Raw genomic sequence first — 22,028 nt, forward strand, 5'->3', positions numbered from 1 at the left:
TCTCTGAGAAGACTAATGAATGCACGTTGGCATATTAGCTGGAACTATCCTAGAGTGCTTGCTCCGTGCCTTCTGTTTTTGCCTACGCATACACACACACACACACACACACACACACACACACACACACACACACACACACACACGGACAAAGTCCACATATATGTTCAGTGCTGCAGGATGCAGTGTGATTACTCATCTTTCTTTCTGGACCTCTCCATGATGTTATTGGAGTCTGAATACATTCCTGTGTGCTAAGGGCGAAGAATTTTAAAAGAGAAAAATGTGTCTAGCCCTGGATATGTGAGTCATTATATTCTCGGTATTGTGCTGGCATCGTTCTGCCACAGCCCGAAGCTTCGTCTGTCATGGAAGGGCTCCAGTGAAGTACATAACTGCTGGCCAGCTCTGTCCAAAGACCTCAGCTTGTTTTACATCTGTTTCTGTGTTATTCTGACTTTTCAGACTGGGTATATGCCCAGCAGGCTTGAGAACTGCTCTTACCCACATTTCATAAGTCTCTGTCTATAGGTGATATTATTTGGGCATTGTCCTATGCCAGGAGGCAGAAAGGTAATGTTTAGAGGAAAAATTACGACTCTAACGAAAAGGCTAGAAATCTGTCACGGGTTTTTATTGCCTATTTTGTTCCTTGAATGTTTGTCTTAAGCTATTGTTACTCTGTAAAAACAGAAAATGTTGACAGCTCTGGACAAAAGAAACCCTTGAAGACATGTGTGATGCTCCTGGTAGTAGCTTTAGGACAATGTGATCACACCCCCTGGGATTGCGATGTGTTCCTGTCTCCCTTACCCAGTGTGTACATAGAGCAGAGTCTGAATATGTGTATTGTCAAGACGGCCGCTCCAAGGGCTGTGCTCTTAGGAAGAACAATCACTGCCGTGAAACTGCTGGAATACTCCTGGGTGGCCCGTGGGGAGAGGGCTGTCTTACAGCTCCAAACCCAAACTCATTCTCTACTGTGGAGGGGAAGTCTAGCTTTTAAAAAGTAACAAGGGATCTCAACTGGAAATGTGCCACTGTTTCAGCCTCAGATGCTTGGCGTGCCATGCCAGGCCGGTGATGGGGCTCCATCGATCATACCCAGCCTACAGCAGATCCCTCAGATCAGTTTTATATACCTTTTCGCTATCAGGTTCTGCCAGGGAGGAACAATAAATAGCAGAGTAAAATTTTATTAAAGCATAAGGACCTTGGGTGGGAAGTGTTACTGTGAAACAGTTTTCTGAAAGGCATTTGCCAGTAACTTCATCCTTAACTCCAACTTGAACATTTCTTCATTGTATGTGAAGCCAAGGCAGCAACCCCTGGCCAGCTTGTTAAAATCTCACAAAAATCAAAGTCCACGGAAAACACGCCAGTCTCTAAAAATGTTTCTAACATTAATAAACCAGAAGTCCCTCTCCTGAGAACTTGTTTTAAGAATTCAAAGGCGAGAGGAAGAGTCGTAATTCAAACATTTGACTTCCTCCTGTCGTCATAGTATGATAACAATAGCTACTGTGCATTGAGCTGTTCTGAGCATTTTGTATGTTAATTGTAACAATCCTCTGAAATAAGTACAATTACTATCCCCATTCCACAGAGTATGAAACCTCAGACATTGAATAACTTGCCTGGAGTCACTAAGTGACAAATGGCAAAGCCAAAATTCAAACCAGGGAGACTAGTCTGGAGCCAGTGTTACCATACAACCTGACCACCATTTTAGCAGTCGGCACTAATGCGGTTAAAGAGAGAAATAAGATACACACACAGATGTTCATATAGTGTTAGTTACAACAACAAAGAAACTGTACATAAACCCATGTCAAAATGAACCTTATGTAGCCACTTAAAAAAAAAAAAAAGATTCCATAATAAGACAGGGAAAGGTCCACAATGAAAACAGTAGGAGAAAAAGACTTACCGTTGCAAATATGAAAAGTTTAGACTGAGAAAAGCAGTAAATATAGAATAGTAAAATATTTAACTTGGAGTGATGTGGAAGGATTACATTTTTATTTTTTATTTAACCTGACTTTAATGTTGTTAAATCATTATTTTACTGATAGGTAAAGCTGAGTGGGAGATGGAACCACTCTACAAGGGTCAGGAATGTGGGAGAGAACCTAACAAAATAGGCGTAGGAGGACATGCATCTACGGAGAGAGGCTGTCGCTCTGTGTGGTGCTTAGACAGGACAGCAGGATTTGGTTAGAAACAAAGAGGAAGCTAGGCAGGAAGTGATGACGTGCACACAAAAAATGGATAATATGTATTAGATCCCTACGTCGAAATTTTTAAAGGAAGAGCCCCAGATAGTTCCTTGCGTGTTGCTAGTTGAGGAATTTTGAAAGTAGGCAGTGTTATCAGAAAGAAAGCTAATTACAGTTGCTGAGTGGGCTGGTTTTCCACAACCGATGGAAAAGCTTCTATCGAGGGCAGTTCACGTTTTACAGAATGTTGATTAGGATAAATACTGCTTAACTAGAAAAATGGGAGTTTGGAAGTAGCAGTTTCTCCAGCTGTTAGAACACAGTGAGGAAAAGGTCCACTCTGTTACAAACGACAGACAACTCTAATTCTATGAGCCACTGGATTGGGTAGGTGAGGAAGACTCCTAGGAGGCCAAATTATGAGCCACAGTGGTTAGTCAAAGCAGGCATACCAGAAGTGATTTTTAGTGTGGATGTCAAGGGAAGACATTTTAGCCTAAATAGTTACAGAGTTTGAGCTTCAGAAGATAGGTAAGCAAACTGTTTGGTAGAGATGGGCAGTGAATCAGCAAGGGCATCGCCCATAGAGCTCATTGTCCCTTACGATGGGACCAGATTGTTCGTGCCACAAAATCAGGCATTCATAAAAGGTCATCCCAGCTCACAAGGCCCTGTGGAGGGCGCATTGGAGAATCCTACAATGCAGTCACTTTAGATGGCTCTGAAGAGGTGCCAGAAAATATCAGGTAAGTGTTTGCGTTTGTGGCATCATCTCTGGAAGGTTATATACTACAATGGTCAAGCTTTTGGAATTACATGTTCCTGTTGGTTCTGATAAATAAGTAACTTTTCTGTCTTGGATAGTAAGAGAATTTGACCTTCTCTCACACCCTTTGAGGCACACCCTTTACAAACCCAAAATATGGTGATTAATTAAATTCGGCTAAGAATTTTCTGCATATTTGGCAAAATCAATCGAGTATGGCTAATTTGATAGAATTTTTATATCACTTTAATACAGGAATATATCTTAGGTCACAAATCATTTGTTAGGACTCTTACCAATTACTGTTTTGCATAATAGGATAAAATATTGCTAATCTAGAAAATTGACCATGTAAAAGATATGGGGTGACTTACATATGAATATTTTTGAGGTGATATGCCCAAATCTACCTGTTAATCATGGTCATATTGCTAGTATTCATGGCACTTCCTTTTCTGCACGTCAGTCCTCCTCAATATCTCCCTTCTGAAAAGAACAGCCAAGCAGGCCACCGGAAGGATCTGATGTGTAGAACAATCTGACATCCCCTGGCATCTCTCAGTATTCAACCTGGAAACTGTGTATTAGGCTTCAAAACACAAATGCTAGAGACTTCTGGTCTGGCTTGAAGTAAGACACAGGATATGCTAATCAAATAAGGGTCTCTCATTTTGCAACAGTCTCCCACACACTTAAAAATAAGTGAGCCATGACACAGATCTGGGTGTATTTGTTTGCTTTCAATTCAGAAATCTAACTGAAATCTTCTAACCCTTGCTCAGCTTCATGCTAACATAAATATCTTAAAGAAATCTTCACATAGTTGCTTTCCTGGAGCACACGGTACAATTCATGTAATAAATAAGATCTCAAGAACGCAGAGGGATAACCTGCTTTTCATAATGTCACCCAGGCACATGAAGCAGCCACTGTAAAAGAAATAACAGCCATTTCAGTATCAGAAGTATCTCGCTTCTGGGTGGCATTTTTATTAAAAAACGGACATCTCTCAAAACAATATTAATGGCTAAATGGGTTTTCATAAGACTCTGTGCACTCTCGTTCCCATTAGATTGCCAGAGCTGTGTGAGATAAGACCCTATTTTAGCCACAATTGTATTCCTTGTTCTTAACACTATACCTTACACATAGTAGGCACTCAATAAGTTCCAACTGCTAAACAGACCAAAGAGAATTTTTAACAGAGGAAAGAAGCTGTTAGAATTTTATTTTGCCTCACATGGAATCCTGGGACACTCCCATTTCCCTAAAACAGGGAGCCAACAACTATGTTTAAAAAAAAAAAAAAAAAACTGTCATTTCTGCTGGTTGTAATTCTTTAAAATAAGAAATTTGCTTTCCAACAATATGGGATACCTGCCAGTATCAAACTGTTTAAACTACTTACCTTTTTGCTTTTGGAGGGAGAAAAATATCCTAGTGACATCACCACATCATATAGTAAACATAATTCGTTGTTGAAAGATTCAACTACATCCTATTCCGTTTCATTTTGAATGATATATTTGCAAACGTGTCATTGCTTACCTGATGTTTACCTCATCGACTTTTACCGCATCATTAGATGTTTTTAGCAGGCTTTATTGTTGCATGAGATTGCTTTTTTTTTTTTTTTTTTTTCTTTTGGCAGAGCATAGTCTAGAAGAATGAAAATGTATTGACAGCATCTTACCACAGATAGGGACACTTGGCCTTTGAGCAAATGTAGAGCTTTGGTGCTCCCAGGGATCGCTGCCTAAATACTTTTGTTCACACCTGACTACTTAGGAAGCCCAGAGTGAATTTCTAGAATGTGTCCAACTTGGTTGCCTTCTTTCTCTGGAAGAAATGATGCTCATGAAGGAAAATGGTCCATTTGCATTATTCAGTGTGCCAGGTTAAAATCTTTTTTGGAAAACTCTTAAATCTCTGTCTAGGAGCTAGCTGGTCTTTATAATGCCTCTAGATAAAAGGGTGTCCTCAAAGTGAAGTCCCACAAAGGGCTAGCACTGCAGAGTTTATTCTACTCACTTGCCCTACAAGATTATGGGGAGTAAAAATTCTAAAACATCATTGGGAAACATTCGATGCCAGGAGGACTTTTAGATCTGTGAAGAATGAGATTGTGCTTCTGAGCTGTCTGTTTGTCCTTAGACTTCAAGGTGAGACATCCCCACGTGTGGCAGAAGGAAAATCCTAACTTTCAGGCAGGTTTGCCCTTTATCCCTTCCTTCTACTCGAAAGCAGTGTTCTCCTGGCCCTCGTTTCCACCTGTTGCCAAACGCGTGGTTATAGAATTAAAAACATCATCACCTATGAGAAAGCCCTCTTGCTCCTTTGTATCCACTTACTTTACCTTCTGAGATTGTTGGTGGGTATAGAAATTTCCAAAAGTCAGTACATTTTTTTTGAAAAGACAGAGTAATTCATCTGCAGTCTAGGATTTGGCCCCAGTCGGTCTTCCTTCACGCCCATTTGTCTTAAATGGAAGTTCCCTGTTCAGGAAAGCCTGAGGCCTGGGGGTGGAGTCAGAAGGTAAACAGTGGTAGGGCCAAGATTCCCTGGTATTCTCCCCAAACACCTCACAGTGGTGTTCTCAACTTCTGGTTCCTGTAGTACAGCTGCCTTTCGGAAGTGAGCCCACATTCCAGCCTGTCCCTCTGGACTGGTTCACACCGGGGAGAGGAGGAAGCCATACCAGATGACAGCCTAGATCCCTCACTGAGAAGGAATTACAGTTGGGTTTTTTGTTGTGTTTTGTTTTTTTGGCAGAGAAGTGTTGAGAGGCACTCTTGCTTCCACCCTGTCATTAGTGGGTGGGTAACAGTGATATAAAATAAGAGATGAATTAGGATAATAAGAGGCAAAGGAGAAAGGAGTAAATTTTCCATAAGTAATATTTTTCTCTTCCTGGTTATTTAACTTTGAAACAGAACTTGAAAGTAGTAATCAGAGTTCTGTAGTAGACAAAGGACAGAATGTGAGAACCAGACAGGAAGGTATGATTGCCTTTATTACATTAACCAGAAACATATCGAAATATGCACAACTTTCAGGAATATACTACTATTTTCATTGTGGAAAAGCAAAGAAAATGAAAAGTCATGGGTAGACTACTATGCCGTCACCTCCCCCCCACCTTTTTTTTTCTTTTAAGCTAATGAATACTTATCCCTGTGTGATAGTTTCTGAATCTTTTGCTTTTCTACGTTCATTTCTTGAGTTGTTCTTTGGATCATTCTATGATGTGGATATACAGTAAAGCAACCCCAAGAGGGATGATTAAAGGAACAGAAAAAAAACTTTAAATAGCTTGGGTAGGTGTTTTTGCGTTTCTTACAACAGCTGTCTTCAAGGCTGTACTTCACAAATAAACATATGAGACCTGTTTTTATTCATCCATTGGTTCAACCAAGGTGCCATGCATGCCTACAACATGACAGATACTTGGGCACTGGGGATACAGTGATGAAGAAATAAGTGTCACCGCTCCCCAGGGGGCTTACATTCCAGAGGGGGAAACAGACCCCAAACAAATCACCACACTTCCAAGTTGTTATAAATGCTAGGTATAAAAATACAAATAAAAATTTAATTTTCTTTTAAAAATATAATATGAGCTATAGTATAAAGGGGAACTTGTTTTCTCCTGGGGGAATTGAAGGCCTCTCTGAAGAATGAATGATGAGTTGCTAAGGGAGCATTTTTAATTTGGGGGTGGGGGGAGGTGATACAATGTTATTTGCATTTGGAGATTCATCAACAGAATTGAAAACAAGTGGGTCTGCACGTAAACAAGTATAAAAGTGAATGAAAAGATTGCTTTGGTTCCTTAGAATAAATGTGTTCATCACTCTGTGGTTTGAAAATAATAACTAATATATTTTCTTTACTATCTTTTTCACCAGCGGATAATCATATAAGGGTCTGCGTAAACCTTTGGCTTAAAGTGTTCTATCAATTCCCTTATGGCACCTGCCACAGCTTCTATTGAAGGGATAAAAATGGGGGTGCCTGAGTGGCTCAGTCGGTTAAGCGTCGACTTTGGCTCAGGTCATGATCTCATGGTTTGTGGGTTCAAGCCCCACATCGGGCTCTGTACTGACAGCTCAGAGCCTGGAGCCTGCTTCAGATTCTGTGTCTCCCTCTCTCTCTCTGCCCCTCCCCTGCTCATGCTGTCTCTCTCGCTCTCTCAAAAATAAATAAACATTCAAAAAAATTTAAAGAAAAAAAGTTGAATTACATTTTGTCATGCACACACATACAATTTTGTTTTCTGTTTTTTGTCCCCATTCATTCAGCTCCTACAGAACCTTTATTGTGTAAGTTTGCGGATGGAGGACAGAAGAAGAGGCAGAACCCAAACAAATACATCCCTAATGGAAGACCATGGCATAGAGAAGGAGAGGTGAGACTTGTAAGTCCCTTCTTGAGACTTCAGTGTGGGTGTGTAATCATGGGAGCCTACTTGACTGGGTACACATGCAGCATCTTGACTTGGCCGCTGTACTTCTGAAATAGGTGCCAGCATTCAGGCTTTATGATGCAGATGATGTCCCATTAAAACTCTTCCCAGTGAAAATGGTGCTAAGAGAGTGATGACTCTCCAGATGGACAGAGAGATGGTGGGTACAGTTAATGGTTCCCAGTTAGCTGCATATCAAGTAAAAGAAAATTTTAAATTGCTCCGAAGAAATGGAACAACTGTTTGGTATTTTTTTAACATCATGGTCTCTTCAAGGTTTACATTTATAATTATTCAGAAATTATCCCAAGTAACATTATTAAAACAGTGTATTTGTCGTTGAGTTTTTTGCCTAATTCTTTTGAGTAATGTTCTTTTAAAAAAAAAAAAAAAAAAGACAATAAAAATATTGGATGTCCATTTCTCCATATTTATTTTCAATGAATTTTTTTTAAGTAACCTACTAGTTCAAGAATGTCTAAGGAGGTGCCATCCAGTAGAAATTTTAGAGTCTTCAGAGACTCAGACTCAGAGAAATGTTTAGAGTCTTCACTGTCCAGTGATAACCACGAGCCACATGTGGCTATTTGAGCACTTGAGATATAGCCACTGTGCTGGAGAGACGCCATGTTTCAATAACTGCGTGCAACTAATAACTACCAAACGAGACTGTGCAGGTGTAGAGCTGAATGCTCATATTGAGTTTATGTTTGCCTAAAGGAAACTCTCACTTTTATCAAATGCTAGTAAACTATCTCTGTTTTATGTTGCCATGACCTAAAAAATGGAATTTGTAAACCTTGCCCTTGCGGTGAGTGATTCTTTTTTTTTTTTTTTCTTTCCCATAGGCTGGAATGACACTTACGTATGACCCAACCACAGCTGCTATACAAAACGGGTATGTCATTAAGATCAATGCATAATGGCTTGAGGGAAAATGTGAAGGTGGAAGATATCAGACATTTGTTCCGGGAATTATTCTTTTTAAAGGATTACTTAATAAAGGCTTTTGTGTTTGTTCTAGATTTTATCCTTCACCATACAGTATTGCTACAAACCGAATGATCACTCAAACTTCTCTCACACCCTATATTGCATCTCCTGTATCTGCCTACCAGGTTTGTACCTTTAGGATTCATCAAGAGTATGACAACTTGCCGGCTGTGAATCTCTGCTGCGTTTTTATGTCTTAAAATTTTAAACACTTATAATGAAATTTAAGTCCAATGTTATGCAGCTTGGATAGCCAATTTAGAATAAGCTGCTTTTTATTTGACAGAGAGACTTACTTTTATGTAAGAGAATATAAAACAAGAGAAAATGGTTATCAGCTGTCAGTCCTTGAAATCATAGCATTTTAGAATTGGGACGAACCCACATACTTCCTCCACAGCGGGCTTTGCTGTTGGACACCACGTGTCCCAGAAGTTGAAACTTAAAAAACGTTGACGTTACGTAAAATACAGAATAGGTGTGCACCGTTGCCTTTGTTTATTCCTCAGCAGGAACTAAGAAAAGAGCAAGTGAACATGCTAATGAGTAAAGATGTGTCTCCATCAGGTAACATTAAATGAGCAATGCAATGAGATTCGCAGCAAAAAAAAAAAAAAAAAAAAAAAAAAGGAGGTGACTCCCTGTTTAAACAGGTTATTTTGGGGAGGCTTTATCTTAAATTCCCAACTTAGCACCGAGATCTCATGAAGTACCTTGTTCTGTGATTCGGTTTTATTGCAGGGTTACCTCCTATTCGCCATGAACCCGGTGGTGTTCATTTCTCCTCCTATAGCAGAGTACCTCTAACAGGGTTACCGCCTTGGTCCAGACAGAAACATAACAACAGTTCAATACAGACACGTGGGAATATAGTTCTCTCTTTTGTTGACTGTTGAGATCCTGTGTGACTAAACTTTTGTGTATTCTTGTTTGTTTGTTTGTTTTTTAAACAATTGAATTAGATGTTGTAGCCCTGATTTCTGGGGTTAGGGAACTACAATATCTAATAACTGTGTTATTTTATTTCTGTAAGCCTCAGTTTCCTCATCTTTAAAATGGGGATAATAATAGTTTCTTTCTCATAGGCTTGGTATGAGGACTAAATAATGTAAAGAGCTCAGTACAGTACCTGGTGTATCCTGAGCAGTCACTACATGTTAGCCGTGATTATCATCATCATCGTTAATACATACACAGGATTAGCGGGCTGATGAGAGTATATTCATTATACTTTTTAAAATAATGGATTGGTCAACATAAGCAATATCATTAAGGTGGTTCTGTCTGAAAACATAAAAGTAGCTTCGAATAATAAAGAGAAGTGGTTAAGTGCACTGAAACTGAAGTTTTAATGGAGCATTCGTAGCTTCCCTCAGCTTTTAGGTCTTCTTTCTGCCTTTTCCTGAGTTCTCACTCATTTTTTCTTTTATCTGTCTGGGTTTTCAATGTTACTTGGGCTGGTCCTTCAATCTGCTGGGCATGGTATTTGCTGATTTCATGCCTCTTTCATTATTTTGGACATAAAATTTTTCTATTTTCCCTTACTCTAGAAGCCTCAGTGACATCTGCTGTAATGTGTTTTCCCTAATTAACAATTCCCTAATGAAAGGTAGTTCTGTTTAAAAATCCGAACTTGGAAACCTCTGCCATTTATATAGATCATTAAAACTAGGGACAAGTAAGCTTATTCTCGGGTAAATGTGCATATTGATTTGAATTGTGCTGCTATAACTATTTCAGCTACTAATGCATGTCCCTACCACCTTTTTCCCTCTTTACTGTAAGGCAGTGAGCATTACGGCCACAGAATTGTTTCATAGAATAGAAAAAAGAAATTAGGAGACCTGACTGTGGAAACAGCATTCCATTTCAAAGGCCTGATTTCTTCTCCTGGGCATTCTGTGTTTCCCTAAGATGCATGTGGAATTGCATTCCATTTGCCACTTAGTGCTGTAACCTGTAAAACTGAGGTTCTTAACCCCATAAATTCAGGGACACAGTGGGGTCAGCAGATGAGCTTCAAGTAGTCTGAGATTCCCTTAAATCGTTTGCAAAATGTTGCTTGTGTGTATGCAGTTAGTTGGCGGGGTTGGGGGGGGGGGGGGCGGGCGGTGGGCGGGAGACAGAGTTCTATTTCTTTCATCAGGTTTTCAGAGGGAGCCATGACCCAAAGGAGGGGAGAACCAATGGTGAAGAATTCAAAGAACATAGATTATTATTCCCATTTTATAGTTAGGGAAAATTGAGGAAAAGAAATTGACAGGAGCTCGTTTGCTGCTTCAGAAAGAAAATTGGATTAGGTGTTATAGCTCCCTAACCCCATAATGCTGTAAGCTGTTAGATTATTAGGACCACTGAAAGCATACAAAAATGAGAGCATCTTGCCCCAATTGGGGGCTACAGGGAGCTGCTCTCCTCCCCACAATTTATTCAGTGAAGGCCTCGCACTCGTGTTGGAGTGGGCCTTTCTCCACTAAACCACCATATGCTTATACAATTGGATTTGAGAAATTGGCATCTGCAGGAAACCACCAGTAGTACCCCAGTGGGGAAAGACTGCAGTCCAGATAACTGAAATGTTAACAAGGCAGAAGCACTTAACTTTGGTCTGCCTTAGGTGGCAAAGGAAACCAGAGAAAACAAGTATCGGGGCTCTGCTATCAAGGTAAATCACAATACATTCTTCCCCCCATGACTTTCCCCCATATCCTCTCTATAGAACCTTTGAAGTTAACAGTAGGGGATAAGATACAGGAGGGTTTTGTTGCTAAGAATTAGAGACTGAAACTTAATTTTTTAACAGTTGTGTAGCCTCAGTAACGCTCTGGGCATCAAGAAATGGACTGATATTTTTTTCTCTGGAGTGGCAGACTGCACAGGCTTTCTTTCCTGCCATGGAACCTGACTCTCATGGCTTATTCCTCAACCCAGAGGGTCTACTGTGCAGGTGCCCTTTTGACTGTACATGTCAAGATGTAGTTACTGGAGTTTAATTTCCTAAATCTGACTTTCAGATTTTTATTTTCCACACTAACTAGAAATTGTTGACCACCAGACAAGATTCCTGAAACCTAATGTCCTGGTATCAAAGAGGGATTGAATTCCGTTATTCTTTTTAAATAAGCACATACTTTAAGGATTAGTTTGTAATGAGATGTGCTGGAATTAATTCTCATTCATCTGCATTCCAAAAGTGCCTAGGTCTTAACACTTTCACGATTTGAGTTGTTTACTTGTTTATCTCCTTGCTTAGACAATAAATTGCTTAAGGGTGGGGCCCATATCTTCTTTGCCTTTTTCTCTTTGATGCCTGGTACTCAGTTAATACTTCTTGAATGGGCACGTGGAACTTGGTTTTAAATAATCATTTCATCCTATTCAGAGTGACCAGTTTGCCAAGAACTCTAACTGCCTTGATCTTTTTAATCATTGATAGTATTGCTTCCTTATTTTCCTCCTGTAGATTTTAACATGATTAAAAGATCTCTAGAGAAGTCGCTAGCATTCCAATGAAAATCAATGTTTCTTTCAAAATCCTCCCTTTTCCAGGTGCAAAGTCCTTCTTGGATGCAACCTCAACCATATATCCTACAGCACCCTGTAAGTTTTTCACCTTCATGGCCTTGTGGTTTGCAACATTTAGAAACCCATTCTCTGGGTTAAAACCCTTTGCCAAAGATGGTATGGGATTTGGGATATGTTAAGCATGGCATATGCGAATGTACAAGTTCAGTATAAAGCGTCCACTCGCCCTTGACTTAAAACAAATTGGTACTTGACATCAAATTAAATTTGCAATGGTAAGAACTTAAAATGTATCATATTTGAAGCAGGGTACCATTTTCTTCTTTATACCAGTTCTATAGAGGACCACCCAATTGAATTTTAAAATTTTGAAGTTTTAAAATTACTGTTTTTAACAGTAGTTGGGATGAAACAGTTCACTTTTTTTTTAATTGCATTCTGTTTAATGCAGGTATAAAGCGTTACAAATTAAGCTAGAGATTTTTATCAGTGTTACTTTAGCCTCTCTGTAGAAATTATAAATACTGAAACAGTAACACTTTCTTTGATAAATGTGATTTCTTAGTGGCGTGAGCATTTGTTATATTTATGTGCATATTACATTTTTTAATTGAGTTACACTAAGTGTATTTATGTGTTTTTCAAAGATACATAAAATCCAGTTTGTTGAATTAAAACATGCCTTTTAAAAGCTGAAAAATGGGGACACCTGGGTAGCTCACTGGGTTAAGTGTTCGACTGCTCATTTCACCTCAGGTCATGATCTCACAGTTTGTGAGATCGAGCACCGCATTGGGCTCTGCCCTGACAGATGTTTCATGGAGCCTAATTGGGATCGTCTCTCCCTCCCTCCCTCCCTCCCTCCCTCCCTCTCTCTCTCTCTCTCTCTCTCTTCCTCGTCCCCCAAAATAAATAAATAAAAATTAAAAAAATAAGTAAATAACAGTTGAAAAATAAAAGTGGAGAACAGAATCACCAAAAAAAGCTAACAGCACCCAACACAGTGGCCTATATGCTTGTCATAAGAAGGCTACAAATTTGGCCCTCTGCTTTTAGTCACTAAGGCAAAATGGGAATTCTGATAAGCAGAACAATTCATGGTACTTGTAAGATAATAACAAATCCGTTGTTTAGGAAAAGCAAACCATTGTTGGCCATAAGAGGAGGTAGGAATTTCTCTCAGGACAGCTCCTGAAGGATAGCATGCAATATGAGACCATGTGTATGAAACAGTAATCCAAGGACACGTTCTAAATCGGAAGTTGCTGAGATGACTTTGAAGAAGTAGAGAAAACAAGTTTCGCTGATAACACAGGAGATGAGCTCTCCGATGACACGTGTGTGTGTCTATATAAACACGCACACATATTTGTCTCTGTGTGCACAGTCCTGGACAGTAGCTCCTACCGATGAATGAGAAAAGGGGGCAGGAAATTCCTTCAGCATATTCTGGGCTTCTGAATCATTTCCATGTTCCCACATACTTTTTGGTGATGCACACCAAAAATTTAAAAAGAAATTTTCTATGACATGCATTAACAACAAACAGTTTCTGACACACATCTATATCTTTTTTGGGCAACTTTTGGAGACAAAGCCTACACATATCTTAGTTTAACATCTTAGAGGAGACAGTGGTAGTGTGTGCAGAAGGTTTCTATCTGCCTTTCCCTACCCAGTTTAGACTGCCTGCAACCAGAATTAAAGTGCCCACATACCAGTCTCTGCCTTATTTGTGCTCTAATTATCAATAAATAACACCGTATTTATTGAAGGGGTAGATCAGTTGCAATGATACCAAAAACGTGACATTAATGTTGGTAGGATGTGTCAGAATAACTGCATTCTCAGGTAATTGGGTGATTGCAGAAGTGAGAGGAATGATGTAATCCATAAGAATATCACATAGGATAAATTAGAGAAAATGCAGAAATGGATTTAACTGCATTTCGGTTTAGACAATCAGTGTATCATTATGCAATCATTAAAAATGATGATGGGGCACCTGGGTGGCTCAGTCGGTTGGGTGTCCGACTTCGGCTCAGGGCATGATCTCACAGCTTGTGAGTTCAGGCCCCGTGTCAGGCTCTGTGCTGACAGCTCAGAGCCTGGAGCCTGCTTCAGGTTCTGTGTCTCCCTCTCTCTCTCTCTACTCTCCTCTGCTCATGCTCTGTCTCTCTCTGTCTCAAGAATAAATAAACATAAAAAAAAAAAAATTAAAAATGATGATAATGATGGCTATGCACTAAGTTAGGTAAATATTTATACTAGAATGTTACATTCAAAGCAAAAACCTAGGATATGAAATTGTTTATTGTGTATTAGGGAGAGGCTGGGTTATGGGCGATACTTTTTTTGTTCTCCACCACCCCACCCCATTTAATCGTATTTAATTTTATGTTTAATGCCCAGAATTTTTTCAAATGAAAGCAAAGAACCTGAAATTGGAGTATTAATCATATCTGGATCTGCTTCCCTCCCTTGGTGCCAAATTGTAGCTGAAAGTTCTGAGAAACAGAGTGAATGAAGAATGTGATCTTGATCCTAACAGCCTGATGTTGAGTCAAGTGACTGTCCAGAACATTTTCACACAAAGACACCGTATGATATGTGTGCTGTTTTGTGGCTGCATAGAACATCAGCTGTCATTTAGTTTTAAAAAAATTAAGGAAGCATTTTTGTAGCCTTATCCAGCCAAAAATAGTTTGCATTTCCTACTACAGCTCCTCCTGCTGGACTGGCCTGCTTTACAGCTGAGCAAAAGGAAAGGGGAAGATGTTCAATGCAGTGATTTCAGTGAAATGAATGCTCTTAAGAAAGTTTTAGGAAGCATTAGCTAGAAGATTTTTAGGCAATTGTTAAGGAAATCGTTTGCAAGTGTGAGAGGTTATTTTTGCTTCACATCTCAACAGACTAGGGCATTTCCTTTGCAAAAGGAATGACAGAATCTTCATTCCTTCCTTGAGTTTATCTTACACTGTTCTTGTCTCCTGACTCCCCAGGGGGCCGTGTTAACTCCCTCAATGGAGCACACCATGTCACTACAGCCTGCATCTATGATCAGCCCTCTGGCCCAGCAGATGAGTCATCTGTCACTAGGCAGCACCGGAACAGTAGGTGGCAAATTAATATCCTATGTCTCAGCAAAGGGAAGGGGGTAAATTAATGCAGCCTGTGTCTTATCTATCAATTACAGGCTCTGTGACATCAAAGGTTATGTCCGAGCCCTTCTCACCGCCCCCCAACATTGCCTTCCACATGATTAATTGATGAACTAAATGTCTGTCCTTTGGGTAGCTCTCCTTTACCAGAATCTGGCAACCACACTTGACCACATAGAGCCCTAATCACTGGTGTCATTCATTCATACTGCAGACCTGGTCTCATGAAGCAAAAGATGAAGGTGGTACTTGGTGATAAAGGCAGGAGATTGTTCCTCACTTCTTCTTTTATGAAATTTGGAGGCACTGTATTAGAGTCTTAGTATTGACTTACTTCTCCGAAGCCCAGGGGACTTAGTTGGGTACTGAGGTTGAGCTGGTACCAGATGAACTTTCGGGGTTGATACATATCAACATAGCATTTAGACGGTAAGATGGACAAAGGCTTTTAATTCAGACCATATCGATGGTGGCAGAAAAGAACAAAGGGAGGTATGTTTTCCTTGCTTACATTCAAAACCAGCAGCAGCTTCTTGTGAAGGCTCAGCCAGGTTCATACACATTGAGATCAACAAGAAAGCTTTGCGGCCTTTGGAAAAGGATGATTGTCAGCATCAGGAAACCAAGGGTCCATTTCCTGTTCTGCGGTGACCTGATAAAAACTCAACACATCATTTACTCCTCAGGTCTCCACCTATGGAAATAACTCTATAGATACTAGTTCAGGGGGCTGCTGGAAAGTAATGAGGTCGTTTGAGATGAGATCTTCTAAAATTGCACATTAGTGATATTGAATTATTGAGAATGAGAAGCCCTAGGGATCTTCATGTATGTATTTCTTTGTTAGGAAATCCAAAGACAGGTGGGAATTTTAGTTTGACAAATTCAGAAAGTAGAAAACATTCACTTTGCCTTCCATACGACATACTTAGTAATTAAATTTTGCGGTGGCTTGTTTAAATTTCTTCTTTGAGAGTTTCAAATACTTGACATCCCATCTCAAAATTTCCCAAGCACTCAGAATTTTGCATGGCTTCTCATTTCCCATCCTGACCGTATTCTCCTTTTCAGTACATGCCTGCAACATCAGCTATGCAAGGAGCTTATTTGCCACAGTATACACATGTGCAGACAACGGCGGTTCCCGTTGAGGTTGGTACAGACCCTCCAGTGGCCATTCTGGCAATGAGTAGCTTTAGAAACGGGTAAATTAGGGGCGCATGGGGAGTTCAATCGGTTGAGCGTCCAACTTCGGCTCAGGTCACGATCTCGTGGTTCGTGGGTTCAAGCCCCGCGTCGGGCTCTGTGCTGACAGCTCAGCCTGGAGTCTGCTTCAGATTTTGTGTCTCCCTTTCTCTCTGCCCACTGACTCTCTGTCTATCTCAAAAATAAACATTCAAAACAATTAAAAAAAAAAAAAGAAATGGGTAAATTAGATAGGACTCAAAGATCCATCAGAAGTCAAATATTTGCATAAAGAATTGAGTTTAGAGGGCGTGTATAGCTAGGATTATTTTCAACTGTGAAAGATAATTCTATGCATACCGATTAGTGTAGCAACATCCAGGCCACACACACCCCAAAACTCCCAGAAATATTTTCCCAAGGTTGTAGCACATTTCATACCCTTCAGGAATCTATCTTGTGTCCTGTAAAGTGATACTTACAGGCAAATTAAGATAAAGCTGAAGGGGTGCCTGGGTGGCTCAGTCGGTTAAGCATCTGACTTCGGCTCGGGTCATGATCTTACAGTTCGTGAGTTCGAGCCCCACATCAGGCTCTGTGCTGACAGCTCAGAGTCTGGAGCCTGCTTTGTATTCTGTGTCTCCTTCTCTGTCTGCCCCTCCCCTGCTTGTGCACTGCCTCTCTCTGATTCTCAAAAATAAATTTAAAACGTTAAAAAAAAAAAAGATAAAGCTAAAGATTGCAATCCTAGTACCAAAGATTGTCAATAATAATAACTACAAGAAGTAGTCAATTGCAAGTAAGATATTTCAGATGTTTTAGAATCATAATAGGGATGAGGAACAAACCATACCTTTTTTTTAATAGAGGCTGTTAGTATAGCTAAATAACTCTTAGTTTTTATTCTAGAAGATACCGATATGATAATGATCATGGAAGAAGACTGACACTTGAATTACGATTGAACAAAACATAGCATTTTTCTGCACAGTACCCTTAAAATTCCAAGGAAATTCGTCAACCAATCAGCCCTACCCACTAGGCAGATCCTACAAGTTCCAGTTGCAGAAACACCCCTAGGCCTGTGTTTGGATCATTTGGGGCATTCTTGCTTTGTTTTGTTCTCCTCTGATTGATTTAAATTTGTGTACATATTGACAGCCACAGTTACAGAACCCACAGTCCCTTATCTGCAATTCTGAAACACAATAAAATCTGAAAGTAAACATTCTCTTTGTAACCGCTTCAGCAAAAACCTGACCTGTGGCAAGACTGAACCCGAATTTATGGAAAGCAAGAATCCTAGCGCACTTACTGGGCATATTTATATCCTTCAGTGTAGACCTGTTCATGTGTTTGGTTATGAGGTGCAGCCCTAGACCCCACTGGATATGTTCTGTGATATACAGCATGTGCCTACCATTTTTCAGATTCTAAAATCTGAAAATACTGAATTCCAAGTCACATCTGGCCTCAAGGGATATTTGTTTGGTAAGTTGTAGCTTGATATGAAAAGACAACTCATAAACGTTGGGGTGGGAGGTTCTTTGGGTCTGTCAGACATGTTAACTCCTTAGGAAAATAATTAACCTTGAAAACCCTACGTAATATGAAGAAAACCACTTTTAATGAGTGCTTGCTTTTTAAGATGTGGAGCTCAGACGTGAGTAGCAGAGCTTGGATGCCATTGCTCATGTGTCACCTGTTCTGCTTTCTCGTAGGAAGCAACTGGTCAGCAGCAGGTGGCCGTCGAGACGTCTAATGACCATTCACCATACACCTTTCAACCTAATAAGTAACTGTGAGGTATGAAGGCAACATCTTTGTAACTGTAGGGCTCACGTCAAGGAAAAAGTCTATGATTCTTTTATCATAGTGATACTTAGCATAGCTCAGATTTGGTCACACTGCCTTAATCATGGCCAAGGAATCCAGTGTTACTGAAATGTTAAATCAGTGATTTTGTGCAACTTCCAGGTTCTGTCCAAAAAGAATAGTGCCTTGTATTGAAGTCAAGTGTATAGTTACTCTCTCACCCTCCTTACCCCTCCCCACCCTAAAAATCTGTAACCTGTCAGAACACCAGGTATCAAATTTGACCTATGGTACACGGACCCAAATTTATATTGCTTTACTCCTCACAAACTGAAGGAAATACGAGATTTTGCTTCATCTGGCATTATAAGATTAGCAGTATCTTGACTGTGAATTTAATGTTAGTATCTTTAGATGGGAGGATTGCATTCCCAGCTCTCACCTGGACCACAAGTCTCAAAACTTTTTACTTGGTCATGTAGATCGTAATAAAATAGCTGTGTGGAACTTAAGACACTTGGGTCTCTGTTTGTTCTGGTGCAAGTGCACCAGAACTGGTGCAGGTCCCAGGTTTGACAGGTGGAGTCAAGGCATCGGAACGACCCTCGGTTCCAGCGTTTATTGGCCTACCACCAGAGGCGTCCACCACCTTGCCTTCCTCAAACACCTACACCGTTAAAACAAGAAGGAGGTGCCGTATTATACCAAATGTACAAAAGCACTTATCTTTTATTTTTCTCTTCCAGATGTACAGAAGGGTGTTCTTACATGAAGAAGGGTGTGAAGGCTGAACAATCATGGATTTTTCTGATCAATTGTGCTTTAGGAAATTATTGACAGTTTTGCACAGGTTCTTGAAAACGTTATTTATAATGAAATCAACTAAAACTATTTTTGCTATAAGTTCTATAAGGTGCATAAAACCCTTAAATTCATCTAGTAGCTGTTCCCCCGAACAGGTTTATTTTAGTAAAAAAAAAACAAAAAAAAAACAAAAAAACAAAAAAAAAAACAAAACGAAAGATTTTTATCAAATGTTATGATGCAAAAAAGAAAAAAAAAAGGAAAAAAGAAAAAAAAAGTAAGAAAAAAAGAAAAGAAAAAGAAAACTTCAATTTTCTGGGTATGCACAAAGACCATGAAGACTTATCCAAGTGCATGACCAGATTTTTGTGGTTTTGTCCATTTTTGTGTTGAATTTGCGTTTTCTTCAGCTGTATGAAATGGGCTCTGAAGTTTAAGTAGTCCGACCTCCCCCATGGCGTTCTGTGCTTGCCGTGTGAGTGTCCCTGTATTCAGTGTTGCCCTCCGCGTCTCTCTTCTTAGCTTTTCCGTTTTACTTTCAACGTAGTGTGAAGTGTCTTCTCCTTTTCTATGAATTCCAATTTGCCTTAACTCCTTTGATGCTGTAGCTGTTTCAGTAAAAGTTAGTTCAAACTAATGATGTAGAACGCTTTGACCAAATGAGCTGGTCTATTATGCCTTGTAAAACAGCAGCATAGGGCTTTTAAAAGGTAGTCAATAAAAGTTGCTGAAATTTTGGCTTTTTTAAATATGTAGTAGGTGTTTTTAATGATTTTTCACATGATGTGTAAGGTAGTGAAATGCAAGAAGGGAAAAAATGTTTTGTGTGAAACACATTTTCTGACTGGGGAACTTTTAATAGGGTAAATTGTTTGTAAGGCTGTATGCCAACAGTTTCCTCTGATAGTTTGACTGATTTAGGATATCTGCTGTATGATGCAATGTAAAGTCTTTTTTGCCTTTTTTCAGGAAAAAAAAAAACTAACTCGATGTTCTAGATTTAGTGTAGGTAGCGTTGGGGCTGGGGGTGGGGGGCGGGGGCGGGGAGTCACCGAATGTTTTGTCCTTCCTTTATACTAATGATAGTGCTTTAGAATGAGAATTCTGCCTGAGATCTGGCAAAGCGAAAAACGTTGCTATTGCAACTAAATGGCAAAAGCTAAAAGTAAGGATTTTATCTTCAAACCTAAGCTGAGATATGAATAGAAGCAAAACGATTGGCTACTCGCTCTCTCTAGTACATAAATTTGAGAAATAAAAATTACTTGGCACTTTTAAAGGTAACTTCACCAAAGACCGAAGAGCCAGTAACCAGTTGCTCCACCTTGTCTCAGCGTCATATCTTCTGTGCTCTTTATTTTTGCCGGACCAGTTTGCGGTTAGGAGAATGTGCCTTTTTTTGTACCTTTGCATTTAGGTTTTATAATTTTAACTGATGTATGGACACACCCAAACAAAAAAAAAAAGCATGAAGGAAGATTTGGATCCAAGCAGTGCCACACTTTACATCATCACTACAAGTATTCAGTGTAAAGAGAAACCAATTTTGAAACTATGAAATTCCTGATTCGTAAATACACGGTTATTTCTACTTTAGTACATCTAAGGTGATTCACTGTTCTTCAAGCTCTTTTAGTGAGACGATTGCATACGTTTGAAAAGCAACGGTAAATTAAGTTGTCTTCCAAAACTGTGTACTTGTCTGGTCAACGGTGTGTGATCAGTTATCTACCTCAGAGTCTATTTTCTTTTGTGCTGGGACAGGTTGCTGGCCCTCCCTGTTTCCACAGACCAAATCCTCCTAGCTCAGGAGCTAGGGCTGAGCAGTTATTTCTTTCGAGTATTTTTTAGTTCTTAAATTTTATGCTTGTATTTGATTATAGATGTCAGTGACATTTCATAGTTTCAAAAGTCCTTGCTGCTCTGAGAAGTGTAGATTCTAGTGAAAATTACATAGTCCTAAGAGAAATGTGTTTTGTTTTTGTTTTTGTTTCCTTTTTTAAAGTTGTGGTATTAATTGGTTCTATGCTCCCTGGAATATTACTGCTTTGTGAAAGTCCAGACTGAACGCAGCGCCCTCCTTGTACCTAATACATTTATAAACCTGGGTCTCTCACTACTTGATATTTTTGCATTAGTTAAGACAGAAATTTGATAGCTCGGTTAGAGGGGAGGAGAAATCTGCTGCTAGATATGTCTGAACTAAGTGCCATACTCGTCTGGGTAAGATTTGGGAAACATAACCTCTGTACATAAAAAAATAAAAATAAAAAAAAAATCAGTTAAACATCACATAGTAGACAGCCATTAAATTATAAAAAAAAATTAATTTATGAAGAAAGACCTTTTGTACAGATTGAAAAAAAAAGATTTTCATAGAGATATCTATATGATCAAGAGAGTTAATTTTTTATTTTTGTTTTACTAGTGCCACAAACTTGCCAGTGGTAACTTATTTGTCCGGTTCAAGATAACTCTGTAGTTTTCTTTCCTAGGACTTGTTGTTAAACGCCAAAAGACATTTTTGAACTGTACATTTGATCAGATTGTTAGCTTTTTCTGTTTTATTTCTTTTGAAAACCTTTGAATAAAAAACATCTGAAATTTTATTTTTCCTGTCAATTTTTTTTTTTAATTGGTTCATTGTCGATTAGAATTTCATGCATTTCACTTCTGATCTCTTTCTTCAGCGCAGTAAGTTGGTCTGAAAGTGAGTTGAAAATTACTTCAGATTCGGTATGTACTCAAAATACATGTCCTTGGAAAGAAGTGGGAAAACCTTGCCACCTCCTTCTTTTTTGATAGGAGCTGGAGACATGAGCCATCAGCTGACCACAGTCCTTCTCAGCCAAAGTCCACCTTTGGTCTGTTCTAAAAGACCAGAAAGCCAGACCCATCTCCCTCTTTCCTACCGCTGCCCTTTGACTGTGGTGCTATTTGTCATTGCCCAGAACAGAATAAAAACTGCCCTGTCGTGTTAAGCAAGCACATGGGTAAGGATTTCAGGGTGATCTTATCCGTGCCTTGATGACCATGGGCCTCCTTCAGTGACCTCATTTGGCTAAGAAGCTCTTGTTCAGCATTCATGGGGGAGG

The 22,028-nt window shown here is 39.5% G+C and overlaps 1 protein-coding gene across 8 annotated transcripts in view; it reads left to right on the top strand.

The window, feature by feature from the left end:
• Window positions 1-21,542, top strand: part of RBMS1 (RNA binding motif single stranded interacting protein 1) — a 218,371-nt gene extending 196,829 nt beyond the window's left edge. For 5 of the 8 annotated variants that reach the window (XM_060626847.3, XM_060626846.3, XM_060626854.3 and 2 more), the window contains 9 exons: window positions 7,287-7,402; window positions 8,299-8,348; window positions 8,475-8,568; window positions 11,061-11,108; window positions 11,993-12,043; window positions 14,971-15,081; window positions 16,201-16,281; window positions 18,036-18,120; window positions 18,876-21,542. In XM_060626847.3, the coding sequence (XP_060482830.1) occupies window positions 7,287-7,402; window positions 8,299-8,348; window positions 8,475-8,568; window positions 11,061-11,108; window positions 11,993-12,043; window positions 14,971-15,081; window positions 16,201-16,281; window positions 18,036-18,113 (629 nt within the window). In that variant the 3' untranslated portion in view covers window positions 18,114-18,120; window positions 18,876-21,542. The remainder of the gene's footprint in view (window positions 1-7,286; window positions 7,403-8,298; window positions 8,349-8,474; window positions 8,569-11,060; window positions 11,109-11,992; window positions 12,044-14,970; window positions 15,082-16,200; window positions 16,282-18,035; window positions 18,121-18,875) is intronic. The other 3 variants (XM_060626849.3, XM_060626852.3, XM_060626853.3) reach the window with 3 other exon arrangements.
• Window positions 21,543-22,028: the final 486 nt, after the last annotated feature.

Source organism: Panthera onca, chromosome C1, assembly GCF_046562875.1.
Source record: "Panthera onca isolate mPanOnc1 chromosome C1, mPanOnc1 haplotype 2, whole genome shotgun sequence".
In the NCBI taxonomy this organism is placed as follows: domain Eukaryota; kingdom Metazoa; phylum Chordata; class Mammalia; order Carnivora; family Felidae; genus Panthera; species Panthera onca.